At 35.3% G+C, this 14,641-nt stretch overlaps 4 protein-coding genes across 6 annotated transcripts; 1 reads left to right on the forward strand and 3 right to left on the reverse strand.

The window, feature by feature from the left end:
- Window positions 1-1,623: 1,623 nt before the first annotated feature.
- On the reverse strand, window positions 1,624-2,822 carry LOC8280907. The gene has a single exon (XM_025156981.2). The coding sequence runs from the start codon at window positions 2,517-2,519 to the stop codon at window positions 1,770-1,772; it is 750 nt and encodes a 249-aa protein (XP_025012749.2). The 5' UTR covers window positions 2,520-2,822; the 3' UTR covers window positions 1,624-1,769.
- Window positions 2,823-4,104: 1,282 nt separating this feature from the next.
- LOC8280906 lies at window positions 4,105-9,038 on the reverse strand. 2 transcript variants are annotated; one of them, XM_048379080.1, is made up of 6 exons: window positions 8,826-9,038; window positions 8,340-8,445; window positions 7,453-7,497; window positions 7,317-7,353; window positions 6,153-6,387; window positions 4,105-4,835 (listed from the first exon to the last, which is right to left on the reverse strand). In XM_048379080.1, the coding sequence occupies exons 1-6, from the start codon at window positions 9,036-9,038 to the stop codon at window positions 4,632-4,634; spliced, it is 840 nt and encodes a 279-aa protein (XP_048235037.1). In that variant the 3' UTR covers window positions 4,105-4,631. The 2 variants fall into 2 exon arrangements, with proteins under 2 accessions (XP_048235037.1, XP_002517121.2); XM_002517075.4 differs by having other exon boundaries at window positions 7,245-7,353.
- Window positions 9,039-9,094: 56 nt separating this feature from the next.
- Window positions 9,095-11,572, forward strand: LOC8280905 (pentatricopeptide repeat-containing protein At4g14820). The gene is made up of 2 exons (XM_015718010.3): window positions 9,095-9,690; window positions 9,854-11,572. Exons 1-2 carry the CDS (start codon window positions 9,095-9,097, stop codon window positions 11,445-11,447), a joined length of 2,190 nt encoding a protein of 729 aa, XP_015573496.2. The 3' UTR covers window positions 11,448-11,572.
- A 97-nt stretch (window positions 11,573-11,669) lies between these two features.
- On the reverse strand, window positions 11,670-13,303 carry LOC8280904. 2 transcript variants are annotated; one of them, XR_001535076.3, is made up of 4 exons: window positions 12,577-13,303; window positions 12,340-12,489; window positions 11,877-12,229; window positions 11,670-11,743 (listed from the first exon to the last, which is right to left on the reverse strand). XR_001535076.3 is itself a non-coding variant. In XM_002517073.4 (3 exons), the coding sequence occupies exons 1-3, from the start codon at window positions 13,225-13,227 to the stop codon at window positions 11,942-11,944; spliced, it is 1,089 nt and encodes a 362-aa protein (XP_002517119.2). In that variant the 5' UTR covers window positions 13,228-13,302; the 3' UTR covers window positions 11,788-11,941. The 2 variants fall into 2 exon arrangements, 1 of the variants encoding a protein (XP_002517119.2); XM_002517073.4 differs by lacking the exon at window positions 11,670-11,743 and having other exon boundaries at window positions 11,788-12,229; window positions 12,577-13,302.
- Between the last annotated feature and the right edge of the window lie 1,338 nt (window positions 13,304-14,641).

Raw genomic sequence — 14,641 nt, forward strand, 5'->3', positions numbered from 1 at the left:
ACGCCCACACCCTTTTAGAAATTCCCCGAATTTGTCAGAAAGGAAGCAAAGAAAAAGGGTGTTGGCATAAGAAAAATTATTCATCCACACAAGATCATCACCTTTACGTGTCATTTTAAAAAAAAAAAAAAAAAGAAAATGTGGGGATCAGTCTTTATCCCGCGGCGTAAAAAAAGTAATAATACACAATTCCTTAGGCTTTCTTCTATAATAACTCAAAACAATGTAGTGCATTTGCACGCCAAAGTTCTTCTCCGAGTCGCTCCCAGAGTGTTCCGTAAACAAGAATGACGCTTAATGCATAATGATAGACATGCAATCTCAGCAAAACAGTTTGTACCTCTAAATAAAACACCATGTCATTCTTTCCTGAGATATGAAAAGGGCGGACAGCAATAAGAATCAATGCATAATACTCCAAACTCATTTAGGGATCCTAAACCAGGCATATCATAATATTCATAAAGATTGTGGTGCTCGCTCATGCATAGTCCCTTATACAGTATTCCCTAGAATCAAGGCTGAAAGGCCAGTCATAAAGAAATGCCCTCCAAATTATATGCTCAAAGAATGGACTAAAGTCAGACAGCACAGCACCAATAAGCTTTAAGTAAACAACAATCGCAGGAATCATTATCATAAAGTAGAAAGTGAGGCCATTAACTTGTTTAATTCAAAAACATATTCGTCAATTAGCTAAAAATAATGTTAAGCAGGACCATATTTAGTATATCACTAGGAAAAAAGAATCCTCCCAACATAGTGCACCCATAAAGGCATTCCACAGATATGAATCACCTATTTAATCAAGATTCGTAAAAAGGAGACAGAGAAATCAGTCATACCCCTTGAAAGTTTGTGCAGGCAATAAAAAACAATTAGATGAAAATGTCTACTACACAAAAAAGAGATCAAGTAGACTAAAAGGCCTCAAAAGATTATATAATTGATCACCCTTCGAAAACCATGAAATGCTACAAGGCATATTCAAAGTGCCTAACTGAAAGACAAATATTCGGGTCGCTTTCCAAAGACATGCCTAGTGGATAAAAAAGCAGATGTTCTTAACCAGGAGGAGGAAAAAGAAGAAGAAATAAGAGATGGTTTTCAGCATTATTGCATTAAATAGTGTTTGAAAATGCTATCCAACAAGTAAAACACAGCGGCAGCATGCAAGCACTATAATGGCGGCATACAAGCACTATAATTTTCTAGGACTTCCATCCGAATATCGACTGAAAAAACATTGCCAAGGGAAAGGAATTCTAGGCAACATGCTTCTTGTAGAAACCAGAATATGTGGGAGATGAAATAATTGCAGAAGTACAAACCTAAGGGGTAATTTGAATGAAAAAAAAAAGAAGGAATATTATTCAATAGACAATAAGACAGTTACAAGACTCCAAACAATTCAAACATCTCCTTCATTTCTTTCATTTTTATGCATCTAATCCTCTAAAATCTTATAAAAGACGCAAATACAAACTGGGTGATCACTAATAATAATAATAATAATAATAATAAGCATGCTACTTACAATTCAATAATCAAAGCCAAAAATAAAATAAAACAAATGAAGATTGCACCTTGAATAATATACTACCATGCTCATTATGCAAAGAATTAAAGAAACCTTGTTTAATTTAATAAGAAAAGCAGAGGCATACATGAACAAGTTCAAAAACTAACTTCCACAATAGCATAAATTTAAAGAAAAGAACAAAAACCAAAAGCTAAAGAAAAAGAGCAGTAATTATGGTCATCATTCATCACTGTACAAGCACAAGCCTAGCATTGTTGTTATTATTATTTCCCATACCTCCTCTAAACTCTCCATTATTACCATTCCCTTCTTCCACCTCATCTCCTTTTGGCACCGTAACAATCAACTCTCCGTCAGTTAAAACAGCGCTGGCAAGCTCAGGCCGAGTAGATTCCGGCAACCTAAACCTCCACATATCCAACTCCAAATCATCAAATGGGGATAACTCAAGATACCCATTTGGCCTAATCACAATTTTAGTAACCCCCGGATGGATTTCAATCGTGTGAGCCCTAATTTCTCCGATATTATCGGTCTCTGCTACAAATCGGAAACAATCCGGGCTTTCCTCCACCGACACATCAGCATCAGACCTGAAAGGAAGCTCAAGAACACGGCTAAAGATGTGGGGCAACCTTCTTAGCTTCTTGTTGTGGGACCCACCAGAAGATGGGTCCCTTCGATTGTTGATGTTGTTGGTATAGTATTGGATTGTTATGTTGTTTCTTTTCTTGGGCATTGGATGCACCTTCATGATGGTTTCTTGATTTTCTTGTCCTTGGTTTTGGTGTTTCTTGATGATGCTGTTGTTGGTTGTAATAGAAGAAGAAGAAGAAGAACTGGAGCAAGATTGGTCAAGAATTAATAGCAAAAAGATGATGATAAAGATGCTCTGACGATAATAAGAGATGGCGATGGGTAACTTTGGTTTCCGATGGGAATCAAAATCTTTGAAAAAGGGTGAAAATTTTATCATAAAGAAATCAACGGGTGGCTTTTCTTGGTTCAGGTTTGATTTCGAGAGAACCCTAGGCCTAAAAGGATAATAATAATGAGTGTTTGAAGATTGGTATTTATATATGTATGCGAGTGTGTTTAACAGATTGTTCTTTGTTTGTGCAGGAGATTGATTGCTACAAAATATTCTATGGAATGGGAAAATGTTTTGAAGGAAAATCTGGGGAGGAAAATAAAAAGGAAAAAATAAGAGATTTATTTCAATGTAATCTCCTCCTCTGGGAGTGCAGAATGGGAAAATTATAGAGGGAATCACTGAAAAGATAAAAGAGATTGCGATTTTAACATTATCCCTTTTCTCTGATACAATTACAAAAATGCCATTTTTGTTGGATTTTATTTTTCCTAAGAAAAAAGAAACTGATTGGGTGTGATTATCGTACTTAATTGTCTGGTAAGAAGAAAAGGGGAACAAAAATATTACTCACATGCAAAAATCGTGACTTTATAAGTTAGATCACTTCTTTATTCTAAATAGAAAAAAGAAAAAGATTTTAACTTTTTAGTTTTGGAGAATTCGATCTTATTATATTCAAGTTTGGTAGTTTAAACTCAATTTCCTGGAAGAAAATTCTTCAACTTAAACGCGGCAGAGGAAGATTACATGGAAGACCCATCTCAGGAACAAAGAAACTCCTGAAGTTAATGTTTCCAAAAGTCCATTTATCTTGAATTTCTATGTCACTTTTCTTTCCTGATCTACCTTTTTCTTTTTTTAAGCACTTACATATATGATAATAGCCTCAAGAACATATATTTAAAAAACCAAAGGTCACAGCCAAATTCTTGGATTGAGTATGTGATCTTTGAGGTTTAAATTAAATATTTCAATAACTAGTTTGCTTTGCATTATCATGCGTAATTGATATTGCAAACAACCAACCCTTTTCTTTTCAATGGTTAGTTATTGGTGTGGCCTAACTGCCAAAAGTGATAACCTTGCTTACTGTTAATATGTGCATTAAGGATGGATATTTCTAGCAACATGAAGAACGCAAGCATGGTTTCTTTTGGACAAACTATATTTTTAACTGATTATTATCGGATTCTTGCACTCATTTGATGGGTCTTTTCCGAGAATAAGGATGTCGTAAGCTTCATGTAAAGACAAACAAATGAAATTTCCATGATGCTTCCTAGAAAGGATTTGGTGCTTATTAGGAACTCAAAAACCATCTCAAAGCCTCAACCTTTAGTTTTTTTTTTTTTCTTTCCGGCTTAAACTTTTGTCTTGATAATTGATTTTGGCCAAACGCGTGCGGTAGGGCCCTGATTCCTGAGAATGCTGAAATTGATTTCTGCTTCTCTTCCTTTTCTTGGACGGTGAATGATTCCTAAATGCCCTCACAAACATGCAGTTTAACAAACAATAAATAAACAAATCATATCTTTAGCATGCGAGACTATAATCAAAGACGTACAAAGGCCATATCACAAGTTGCATTATAAAAGTGAGCCTCTACTTGCCTAAAAACAGACCACCTCAACCCATGTGCATGAGCATGCATATATGGAGCAAAGGAAATCCACATGGCAAGACTCCATTTTGTCTCAAAATGCGCCTTTCTTAGAATATAAACACAGACTATTACCGAAGTTACTTCCACAAAATATTTTTCTGCTCTACTTAAAAGTTGGGTGCAAGGATTTTTTCAGGAACTCTCATAATGGCAAGTAATAATTGGGAATGTCAAAACTTAACCTCAAGCAATGAGGATAGCTATCTTCCCCCAATTGTGCAGCGCTTCAATTCAACCTCCATCTTTCCTCTTTTTCGTTTGAGGCCAATCTTAGTATTACAATTTCTCAGCAATGGCAACATCAATCCAACAAGGCCAGTTCCACCACCAGGATGGCAAGGATTATGCCACCACTTGGCATACTTTCTACACTGCACTAAACATATTGAATTTTCATGTTCTACAAGTGCTTGCAAGAAAACAACAAAAAATTGCCTATACAATGTAATAGATACTCATGCATAATAGTAGGAAAATTGAATAACGCAATCGACAAAGGTTTCACTTTCAAAATTGCGGCAATTATTCCTTTTCCTCCCAATTCATCAAGTTTAAACTAGTTGTGGTTGTGCATCTTTCAAGCCTAAAGATTCATAATTTTGCAGCCGACGCCTACGGCGAGATCTCCTGTGGCTACGAGTATCTGCTCTGCTAGGTGTGCTTGAGGAGCTCAGATGGCGGATCTCCTCCATTGGTGCCATGTGACCGAAAATACTATCTAAAGGATCTTCCATCATATCAACATCAGGGTTCATCTATAACAAAGAGGATATATATCAGCTAATATGAAAACCCAAATGTAATGACAATTTTTAAAAGACAATTTTGATATATTTTAATTCAACAGAATATCATATATTGAAGGATAAACGGGATGAGCATCTTTCCCCTTATTCTTTTTTCCCTTTGACTCCACCTCCTTGAAAGCACAAGCATACATGAAAATACATATTGTAACATTATCACTACAATTGACAGGTTAGCAAAGTGCAAATATACTACCTTTACTGAAAAACTTTTCTTTTTAATATTAATATTTCAGTTCAAATCAACATAGAACATTGAAGGACAGTGAGATCAACATCTTTCCCTTTCTTTTTTGATCCCACCTCTCCAAAGCACAAGCACGCATGAAAATACATGATGAATGGTATTTTAATGTTATCACCAGAATTGAAAACTCAGCAATTATATTACCATAGACGTTTTCTTTTCTTTACAATTTTCCTTTAAGATTAAAAAATGCCAAGCTCTTATAAGACGTAAGTCCAATCATATAGGTAATATTTTGTTACTGATGTATAATTTGGTGTATAATTATCATGAAAGAGTTAATTCTAACTAATCACGAGCTTCACATATCATTTTCCTATGAGCGCAAATAATGTCTTGTAATGTTAAGTCTTGAAATCTGTTCAATTAACTAGTTATACAGGGGCAGCGCCTGGTACTCAGCAATCTCAATCTCGGCTATCCCTCCATCAAATAAATCTGAAGCTTAAGGACAAGTTACTGGTGAGGAAATTGTAAGTTTAACACCACAACCCTAGAAATACCACAGACAAAGGCCTAGAAAATTGCTCTTTCTCAGGCCTCTTCCTAATATGCCCTTTCCAGTGCAGGAAGAGACCAGGCAGGTTGATTATTATCACTTACACACTTAAAAGCTCATAAATCAGATCTCCCATGAAGTTGGAAAACAGTTTCTCATGATCGGAAGTTTCTTTCTATGTGTTTTGTCCTTTTCTTTCTTTATTTATTTCAGTGCAAAGCGTGTAGATGTTTCAATAAATAAAGTAACAGATGGTGTGCTCCATATGGCCAATTCCATATAGTTAGGATAGGACTTGAATAATATGTATAGCACATCATTGAAAAATCGTTACATGCAAGGACTGGTATCATAGTGAATTAAAGAGGGTATATTAACATTCATCTCCCACAACAAAATTACGGATATGTCTGTGCCGAAAGTATTTCTACTAGCTCATTTCATCCTTAATTTTGTAAACATTGCAAATAAAAGTAGCCAGACTAATATTCACTTAGAAAAGTACGGTCAATACACTTACAGGAACTTGCTTGGCTGCAAGAGGAACCTCTTTGCTATCAGAATAATTGTGCAAGACATGTGAGTCGCTGTAGTTTGTCCTTCGACCATGAACACAATCATTCCCAAAGAAATTTCGATAACGCCATTTTAATATTGGTTTATCTAAGCTTGAGTCATCAAAAACTTTTTCTTGATAGAAAAGCCTATGCATACGTTGCATTGTCCAAGGATTATCCTGATGTTTGTTCACAATACTGTCAATTGAATAATCATTAGCATACAATACTTTTCCCAGCATTTTAGAAAAAAGAGCAAATATTAGAGACATCTGGGGGAAAAGGAGAAAAAGGATATTATGCTTATTGATTAAAGAAGTGATATGTTATGCTCAATGAAAGAAACAAGGACCAAAAAGTCTAAGGTGCCTCCTTTTCTTTTAACAATTGAAAGGAACATGATAAGAGGATTTATCTTTGAAAAGAAAAATGCAACATCACAATAAATAAGAGAGAAAAAAAAATGAAAGTCCAACATCATCAGATAAACTTTGGTTTATGCCATTAATCTGAGAATTCTAAGCAAGCTTCGTACAGGTCATGCTAAAATGATTAACACATGCAGCTGCATGCGGAAATGAAAGAAAGACATAGACAAATGTGCATCTCTGAAGCTCTATATAATGGGCCTAAAGGAAAATCATTAACTTAGTCTGACAGTGGACTTGAGCAAAAGTATGAGTATTAGTGGCTGCTGAAACTTAAGTCTAGACCTGTTTGGAAGTTAATTGAGTGATTTAACGCCATTAACTTGCTAAGATCTCTTCAATTAAGAGCAGTTCAACATCAGTCAATGATTTTATCTTAACTTATTCTAACAATTTCAATCTTATAAGTCAAACAAGTTTTGACTGTAAAGACACTGCACTTCTGAATGCAAAAACAAACAGCAGAGCTAGCCAAGTTTCCTCGGGCTTGTTGAGTAGCTTAGAAGAGTAAGTATCCCTTGTCAACATGTCTACTAGTTTGAACCAGTAAATTTGAATCAATTGCAGCATGTTGCATGAACCCTGAAGGAACACAACTAAGAAGAGAATTAAGTGCAAGAGACCTACATATTTGCTAACTCTCTCTGAATCCTACTTCCATTCAGATTAAGAATATCATCAAGGCATGAATTCATGGACCTGTCAAATATCTCCAATCCAAGGAGACCAGCGACTCCTGGAAAAAGGTAAAACTTGTTGAGCCACAAAAAGAACAACAGGACGGCATTAGCATTAAAGTTATGCAAGCGAAACAAAGAGAGATAGAGTGTACTACCTACTGAAAGAAAGACCTGAGAAAATCTATCTAGCTTCCGCGTTGCTGCCATAAGGCCAGAAATTATCAGAAAAGTCATAGTATAAGCTTTTGAATTAAGCACAATTTTGAGCTAACCAGATAGTGAAAGCTTAAAGGAAACTGGAGAGAGATAACTAAAAGATAAAGGTCAAACTATGAAAAGCAGCAGAAACTACAAATAATAAATAAAATAAATGCAAAACATACTAAATATGAAACCATCCTTCAGGAAAACAAAGAAGTAACTTATCATTGAAAGAAGTTCATGCTGCAAGCATCTTTAGTAGGGTCCAACGGTAGGTTGAATATTTTGATATATGAGTAACCAATATTAATTGGTATGAAATCATTACAAAGCATAACAACGTAAAATTCAAAAACTGATTTGGTAAGATGGAAACAGAAATCTAGTTAAATTATTATTTTTTTTTTTTTTTCAAATAGCTAATTCTCTATTTTTTTTATTTTATACTTTTCTGGAGTTAGTATAAATGAAAATCAAGTTTCAGTTTCAAAAGGTCCAACCTGTTCTTTAAAAAGGAAATTCCATTTTACAATAAGGTAGTCAACAATCTTTTCTTAAATAACAATCAAATAAGTAGTATTTCGACCAGCAATCTTTTTTGCTTTCCTGATTATAGCCAAGATATCAATTTTAGCCCGCCATAGGTACAACTACAATAGACACAACTATTTGAGGGAGTAATTAACATTTGATGTCAGAAACAAAGCAATGATGGAATTAAGATCTAAGGGTAGGCTTAATCCTGATGATTGACTTATTTAATACCCTCACAAGTATATTAAGCAATATGCATATCTAGAAGAATGATCACTCAGGTAGACAAGAATTGAAAGAAAAAAACCTGCAAATGCAACAGTGCCACCAATAAGAGCTCCATTCATAAGACCCCTAACAGCTTTAAATTCGCATGCACGAAGTACACTTTCTTCTTTAGGTGTCAATTTCTCCTAGGAGTTCATCCAAAGAGAAAGATAAATTAGGATACAAAGAGTAGCCAAAATTTATACTATCACTTTCAGAAAGCATAATACATATATCCAGCTTCCTCTTTATATTATGCATCTCTTAAAGCAAATTTCTTGAATCTTGATAGTCAAAGGAAAAATGCTTGTCCACAATTTAAATGTAGTTTCCCCTTTCCAAAACAAGATAAGAACTTAAATTTTCTGTGTCCAATTTATTTGTTGAGGATATATTCCAAGCTAGAGAAAATAATTAATTTTTCAAAATTTAGGGATTATAGTTGCTGTTAACCGAATGCAAATACAAAAGGAAAGAAGAAAGAGAGCATGTCAAATAAGGGCTAAGAAGAAGACTATAAAATTACCCATTTCAAGATTTGTTTAAGATCAACAAAAGCTGCAGCCATTTGCTCCAATTTTGCTCCGATCGATCTCAGTAAAAAATTGGCACCGTTAGCAGCAGACTGTTGCTTCCTACTAGTTTTTGTGTGCAGAAAGGTGAAAGCTTTAAACTGGCTTGGGCCTGTAAACTTAAAAAATGGATATAAAGTTTGTAGCTTTATCAAAAAGAAACCCATGCCAAATATCGAACTAGCCCACGCATGATAATACCGCAATTTCCTCCAAAATCCACATGGAAATCATGACAACTATAACCTTTCCCACCATTCCTCTCCCTCTCAATTCAACCACCATCGGCACCCCTTTGATTCCATTTCTCTCTTCCTCTTCATCTTCCACTTCCCTCTATTACCTCAAGCAAGTACATGCCCAGATTCTACGCTCTAATCTTTCTCCTTCTATCATTCTCAAACTCATTCTTTCCTCTTCTTCTTCCTCAATCTCCAGTCTCAATTATGCCCTCTCAGTCTTTACCCACATCCCCACTCCTCACCCTACTCTCTCCAACAAACTCTTGCGGGCTTTATCTCGCAGTTCCAAGCCTGAGACTATCCTTTTAGTCTATCAGAAGATAAGGGAAGATGGACTATTTGGTTTGGATAAGTTTAGCTTTCCTTTTATATTAAAAGCTGCTGCAAAGATTGCTGCTTTGAATGATGGAATGGAGATTCATGGAGTTTTGGCTAAGTTGGATTTTTATAAAGACCCGTTTCTGCAAACGGGTTTGATGGGTATGTATGTTGGTTGTGGAAAGATTTTGGAAGCAAGATTGGTGTTTGATAAAATGTCTTATAGAGACGTTGTTACTTGGAGCACCATGATTAATGGGTAGGTTTACTACAGTGCATTAGTGCATTCTTTTAGTTAATTGGAGTTTGACTGGGTTCGACCTCACATGACTTAATTACTACTAAGCCAAAGGTCATTGGTAGCTAGTGCATTTTTGTATTGCTGAATCAAATCTTTTTGTCTGATGTTCACTTTCTTACAGGTACTATCAGGGTGGACACTTTGATGATGCACTGCAGCTTTTTGAAGAGATGAGGAGCTCAAATGTAGAGCCGGACAAGATTGTCCTTTCCACCATAATATCCGCTTGTGCGCGAGCTAAGAATTTAGGCTATGGAAAAGAAGTTCATGATCTCATTATTGAGAATAATTTTGCACTTGACTCCCATTTAGAGAGTGGCCTTATCTCTTTGTATGCAGGTTGTGGTTGTATGGATATGGCCAAAGAATTGTTTACCAATATGTCCTCTAGAAATTTGGTTGTTTCAACTACCATGGTTTCTGGCTATTTAAAGGTTGGAAGAATTGAAGATGCTCGCTTGATTTTCAATCAGATGGATGAAAAGGACTTAATCTGTTGGAGCATAATGATATCTGGTTATGCTGAGAGTGATCAGCCTCAAGAAGCCCTTCATCTATTCAATGAAATGCAATTCTTAGGAATAGAACCGGATGAAGTTACCATGTTGAGTGTAATCTCAGCTTGTGCTCATCTTGGTGTGCTGGATCAAGCTAAACGGATCCATATGTTTGTTGACAAAAATGGGTTTGGAAAAGCTTTGTCAGTCAACAATGCCCTCATTGATATGTATGCCAAATGTGGATGTTTGGAAGCAGCAAGAGCAGTTTTTGAGAAGATGCAAATAAGAAATGTGATCTCTTGGACTAGCATGATCAATGCCTTTGCCATCCATGGGGATGCCAATAGTGCACTAAACTACTTTCATCAAATGAAAGAGGAAAACGTTGAACCTAATGCAGTGACATTTGTAGGTGTGCTTTATGCTTGTAGCCATGCAGGTCTATTAGAAAAGGGCCAGAGAATTTTCGCATCAATGATTAATGAACATAGTATCACTCCTAAACATGAGCACTATGGTTGCATGGTCGATCTATTTGGCCGTGCTAAGCTCCTAAGAGAAGCTCTCCATCTCGTGGAGACAATGCCTTTGGCACCTAACATAGTCATTTGGGGTTCATTAATGGCTGCTTGTCAGGTTCATGGGGAGATTGAATTAGGAGAATTTGCTGCTAGACAGGTGCTTGAGTTGGACCCAGATCATGATGGAGCGCTTGTTCTGCTATCAAACATTTGCGCTAAGGAGAAAAGATGGCAAGATGTTGGAGAAGTCAGAAACTTGATGAAACAAAGAGGTATATCAAAAGAGAGGGGATATAGTAGGATAGAATTGAGAAATGGAGTGCATGAGTTTTCAGTGGCGGATAAAAAACATAAACAAGCAGCTCAGATCTATGAGAAGTTAGATGAAGTGATAACAAACTTGAAGTTAGTTGGTTATTCTCCTAATACAAGTACCGTTCTGGTTGACTTGGAAGAGAAAGCGAAAGAGGAAGCAATTTTATGGCACAGTGAGAAATTGGCCCTTTCTTATGGGCTGATTAGCGAGGTAAAGGGATCATGCATCCGCATAATTAAGAATCTAAGGATTTGTGAGGACTGCCATACCTTCATGAAGTTGGTCTCCAAGGTTTATGAAATAGAGATTATTATCAGAGATAGGACTAGATTTCACCACTACAAAGATGGTGCGTGCTCCTGTAATGACTACTGGTAAACTCTTCTGCAAATTTGATAACTTCAAAGTTGTAGATGGCAGACAGTTTATCATTATTAACCATAAAATGTAAAAGTTTTGTTGTTGAAGCAGATAATGTATAAATACTAAACTTCAAAGGTGAACATTTTTGTGTGCTTAACTTCTCATGTGTGGTTCCCTCCACAATCACCATCTTTGCATTTCATAGCAGATTGTAATATACACAAGTAGTAAGGTTCATAATCACAAAGGGAACACTTAATAATATCCAATTTCCTGCCAGCGAAAGAGAACCACTGAATTTTAGCGAAAACCTGCATCAATTCAGCATATACAATTTGAACACAAGAGCATGAAATACTGAAACATCTGTCATATTGTAACATTTTACTTCTATGTTCTTTCATAATCAAACAAGGGAAATCAAAAGAAAAAAAATGAAAGAACCTTTCTCACAAGGAATGAGAACTAAGTCTGATGAATGAAGTTAAGACACATCATTATCGCATCTCTTATGTTGGGATCTTAATATGGTCTTCCACTCTAAATTCACTATATTGGTCTTCCAAAACAGAGAAGAACCAGAACTCTTGTTTCATCCTTGTCATCACTCTTGAAATCCAGAAATTGAAGAGCTCTGCTACTGCTGAAGAAAAGCTCGAGTAATCCAGTATCGAGCTCCGTCCATACTCCAGAACCCATGTGCTAGAATCTAGTTGGACAACTGATGAACCCCATTTCTTATGAATCCAAGAACTGTTCGCTTTTCGGATTGAGTATCCAGTCCTCCCATCTGACCACTTTTGGACAGAAAAAAACAAAGGAAAAGAAAATTCATGAAGATTATTAACAAAAATACCATCTACTGATCACGACAAATTCCATAGCAGCGAACTTAGGGGAATATTACCTCAGTAACTCTGCCTGATAATATAGTAAAAGACCGTGAAGAAAATCCTGTCTTGAGCATTCCCGCAGTCTGCAAAGGCCAACCCCATATACTCACTTCCTCTGTTGCTGACTTGTAGAACACACACCGCGAATTCAACAGTAAACCATCCTGCAATGCACCTTTGTTAATTAAATTATCAACAATTAGCAAAGTGCCTACCAAAAACATCAGGACAAGAGTGTAGGTAAATATAACCTGATTGATTTTCCAAATTGAGTCCATATGGCTGCAATTAGAGACCTTCACATCAAGAACAAATCCCTTTAACTCATTCTGCAAGAATTTTAATTTTCCACTCAAATCTTTCACATGAAAAGATCTCTCACCAATTTTCCTCACTATATCATTACATAACAGAGGCTTCTTCGAAGCCCTAGAAACTCCAGCAGAAAACCCAATTTCGACAACAAAAATCAAGCTCAATCCTAAAACCAACCTCAAAAAAGAACCTCCAAAACTGCATTCTCTAGTCTTCATCTTCTTCTTCACCTCCTCGTTCTTGTCGCAAAAACTCAATCTTGCAGTTGATTTGAGGAGTGGAGAGTCCATTTTAGGGCAAGGATTTGAAATGGGTGTGGACAAAAACGAAGGGCTAAAAGAAACAGGAGTGCGTTCGACGTGGGAACCCGAAGAAGAGAGCTTAGTGAGAGAGGATTTTTGAATGCTAATAGGCATAAGGTCAAGAGTAGCATTGATGCTTGCTAAGCACATGTCACAATTGCAATTGGCATCTTTTTTGCATCCTGGGTAGTAACAGCTGTCTCTCTCTTCCATAAACGCGGTGGCTGTGGTGGTTGATTTTGTTGAAGATGATGTTGCTATTGCTGTTGCTTGGTATGCTTTCATTGTTGATTCTTTTTTTCTTTTCTTGTGTGTGTCTCTGTAGTTTCTGCTTTCTCGGATTAAAGGTGAGAAAACGGATACGATAGTTTTCAAATTTGAATCTCCAACGGTCGAACGACGTGGAAAAAATGGGTTTCATTTTGGGTAGATGACTACCAAGTCCCTGATGTTAGGTAATAATTACAACTACATCCCTTCAATTTGACGATAGAATTAGTTAATCTTTGTGTTGTATTTCCATTAACTATAAAGTCCCTCCATTAATTTATTCTTTGTGTTAGTTGTTCAAAGGACTTAACTGCCAAAAATATTTTCAGTTTAGTACTTAAACTTAATATTAATTGATAATAAAAATTTATCATATTATTACATAAGTTATTTTAATAGAGAAATTAATCTTAAATTTTTAGCAAAGTTAACGGAAATCAAACTTAAGGACTAACTAATTCAGTTGTGTAACAGAGAGGATGAATTTGTAATTATGATCTTACTTCAAAAACTTTATAATAATTAATCCTTTTATTTTTAACTTCTTTTATATTTTTAAGAATAACTGCATAAATGGTGACTTAATTTTTTAAATTTTTACTATTTTGGTACTTGAATATTTTATTTTTAAGTAAGTATATGAATTTTAAAAATTTTGATGCATCTAAATATTTTTATAAATTTAGACTCGTCGAAGCACAACTAACTATAAATTTAGATCTATATGTACTGAATAAGCTAGCTAGACTATGAATATTTTAAAAGTAAAACAATCTCATCCTTCATATCTTTTTGCTTTCTCCTTTTCTTTTTTCTCTCTCTTCCTCCAAATCTATTTTTTATCTCTAAAAATGCAAATTATCTTCAAACCCAATAATTTACAAACCTATTCCTTAAATCAATAAATTTGATAACCCTATTTATCAAATAATTTATAAAAACTCATCAATATAAAAAAAAAAAAAAAGCATTAGCTCTTCAAGGAAAAAAAAAAAAAACATATCCATATAAGTTCTAGAAAATCATGGGAAGAAAACAAATTCAATTTCTCTCAATTATAGGTTAGGAAGGGCTTGTTTGTACATGCCTATTTCTAGGGTGGGTCACTAAGGCTTATGCCTGAACCTCGACTTGAATATTTCTTCTTCCCTTTTTTTTTTTTTTATAGGAAAAAATGAAGATTTGGAACTCTTTTTTCTAGTGTTTAGGGCCTGTATTTTATTGGGGCGTTTCCTTATACATGCATCATTCTCAATTTCATTCAACATTTAAAAATAAGTATGCATGCATCAACTATATTATTTCTTCTTTTTTTATTTTCCCTTGCCTCGTTCTAGAAATAGGAATCGCCAATATACACATTCTTGGAGCTAAATAGAGAGAGGAAAAGAGTTACAAAAAATAAAGTAGAGTAGGGTAACTTCAGTAT

Source organism: Ricinus communis, chromosome 9 (genome assembly GCF_019578655.1).
Source record: "Ricinus communis isolate WT05 ecotype wild-type chromosome 9, ASM1957865v1, whole genome shotgun sequence".
NCBI classification, from domain to species: domain Eukaryota; kingdom Viridiplantae; phylum Streptophyta; class Magnoliopsida; order Malpighiales; family Euphorbiaceae; genus Ricinus; species Ricinus communis.

Excerpts from the sequence above, each read along its gene's own strand:
- LOC8280904 (XM_002517073.4), bottom strand. The coding sequence starts at position 13,227 with ATGAAAGCATACCAAGCAACAGCAATAGCAACATCATCTTCAACAAAA. Across the intron at positions 12,490-12,576 it reads CAATTTGGAAAATCAATCAG|GATGGTTTACTGTTGAATTC; the intron begins GTTATATTTACC and ends GGTGCATTGCAG. Across the intron at positions 12,230-12,339 it reads TATCAGGCAGAGTTACTGAG|TGGTCAGATGGGAGGACTGG; the intron begins GTAATATTCCCC and ends TCTGTCCAAAAG.
- LOC8280907 (XM_025156981.2), bottom strand. The coding sequence starts at position 2,519 with ATGATAAAATTTTCACCCTTTTTCAAAGATTTTGATTCCCATCGGAAA.
- LOC8280906 (XM_002517075.4), bottom strand. The coding sequence starts at position 9,038 with ATGGGTTTCTTTTTGATAAAGCTACAAACTTTATATCCATTTTTTAAG. Across the intron at positions 7,354-7,452 it reads TCAGGTCTTTCTTTCAGTAG|GAGTCGCTGGTCTCCTTGGA; the intron begins GTAGTACACTCT and ends ACCTTTTTCCAG. Across the intron at positions 4,836-6,152 it reads TTGCAGCCAAGCAAGTTCCT|ATGAACCCTGATGTTGATAT; the intron begins GTAAGTGTATTG and ends TCTTTGTTATAG.
- LOC8280905 (XM_015718010.3), top strand. The coding sequence starts at position 9,095 with ATGGAAATCATGACAACTATAACCTTTCCCACCATTCCTCTCCCTCTC. Across the intron at positions 9,691-9,853 it reads TGGAGCACCATGATTAATGG|GTACTATCAGGGTGGACACT; the intron begins GTAGGTTTACTA and ends ACTTTCTTACAG.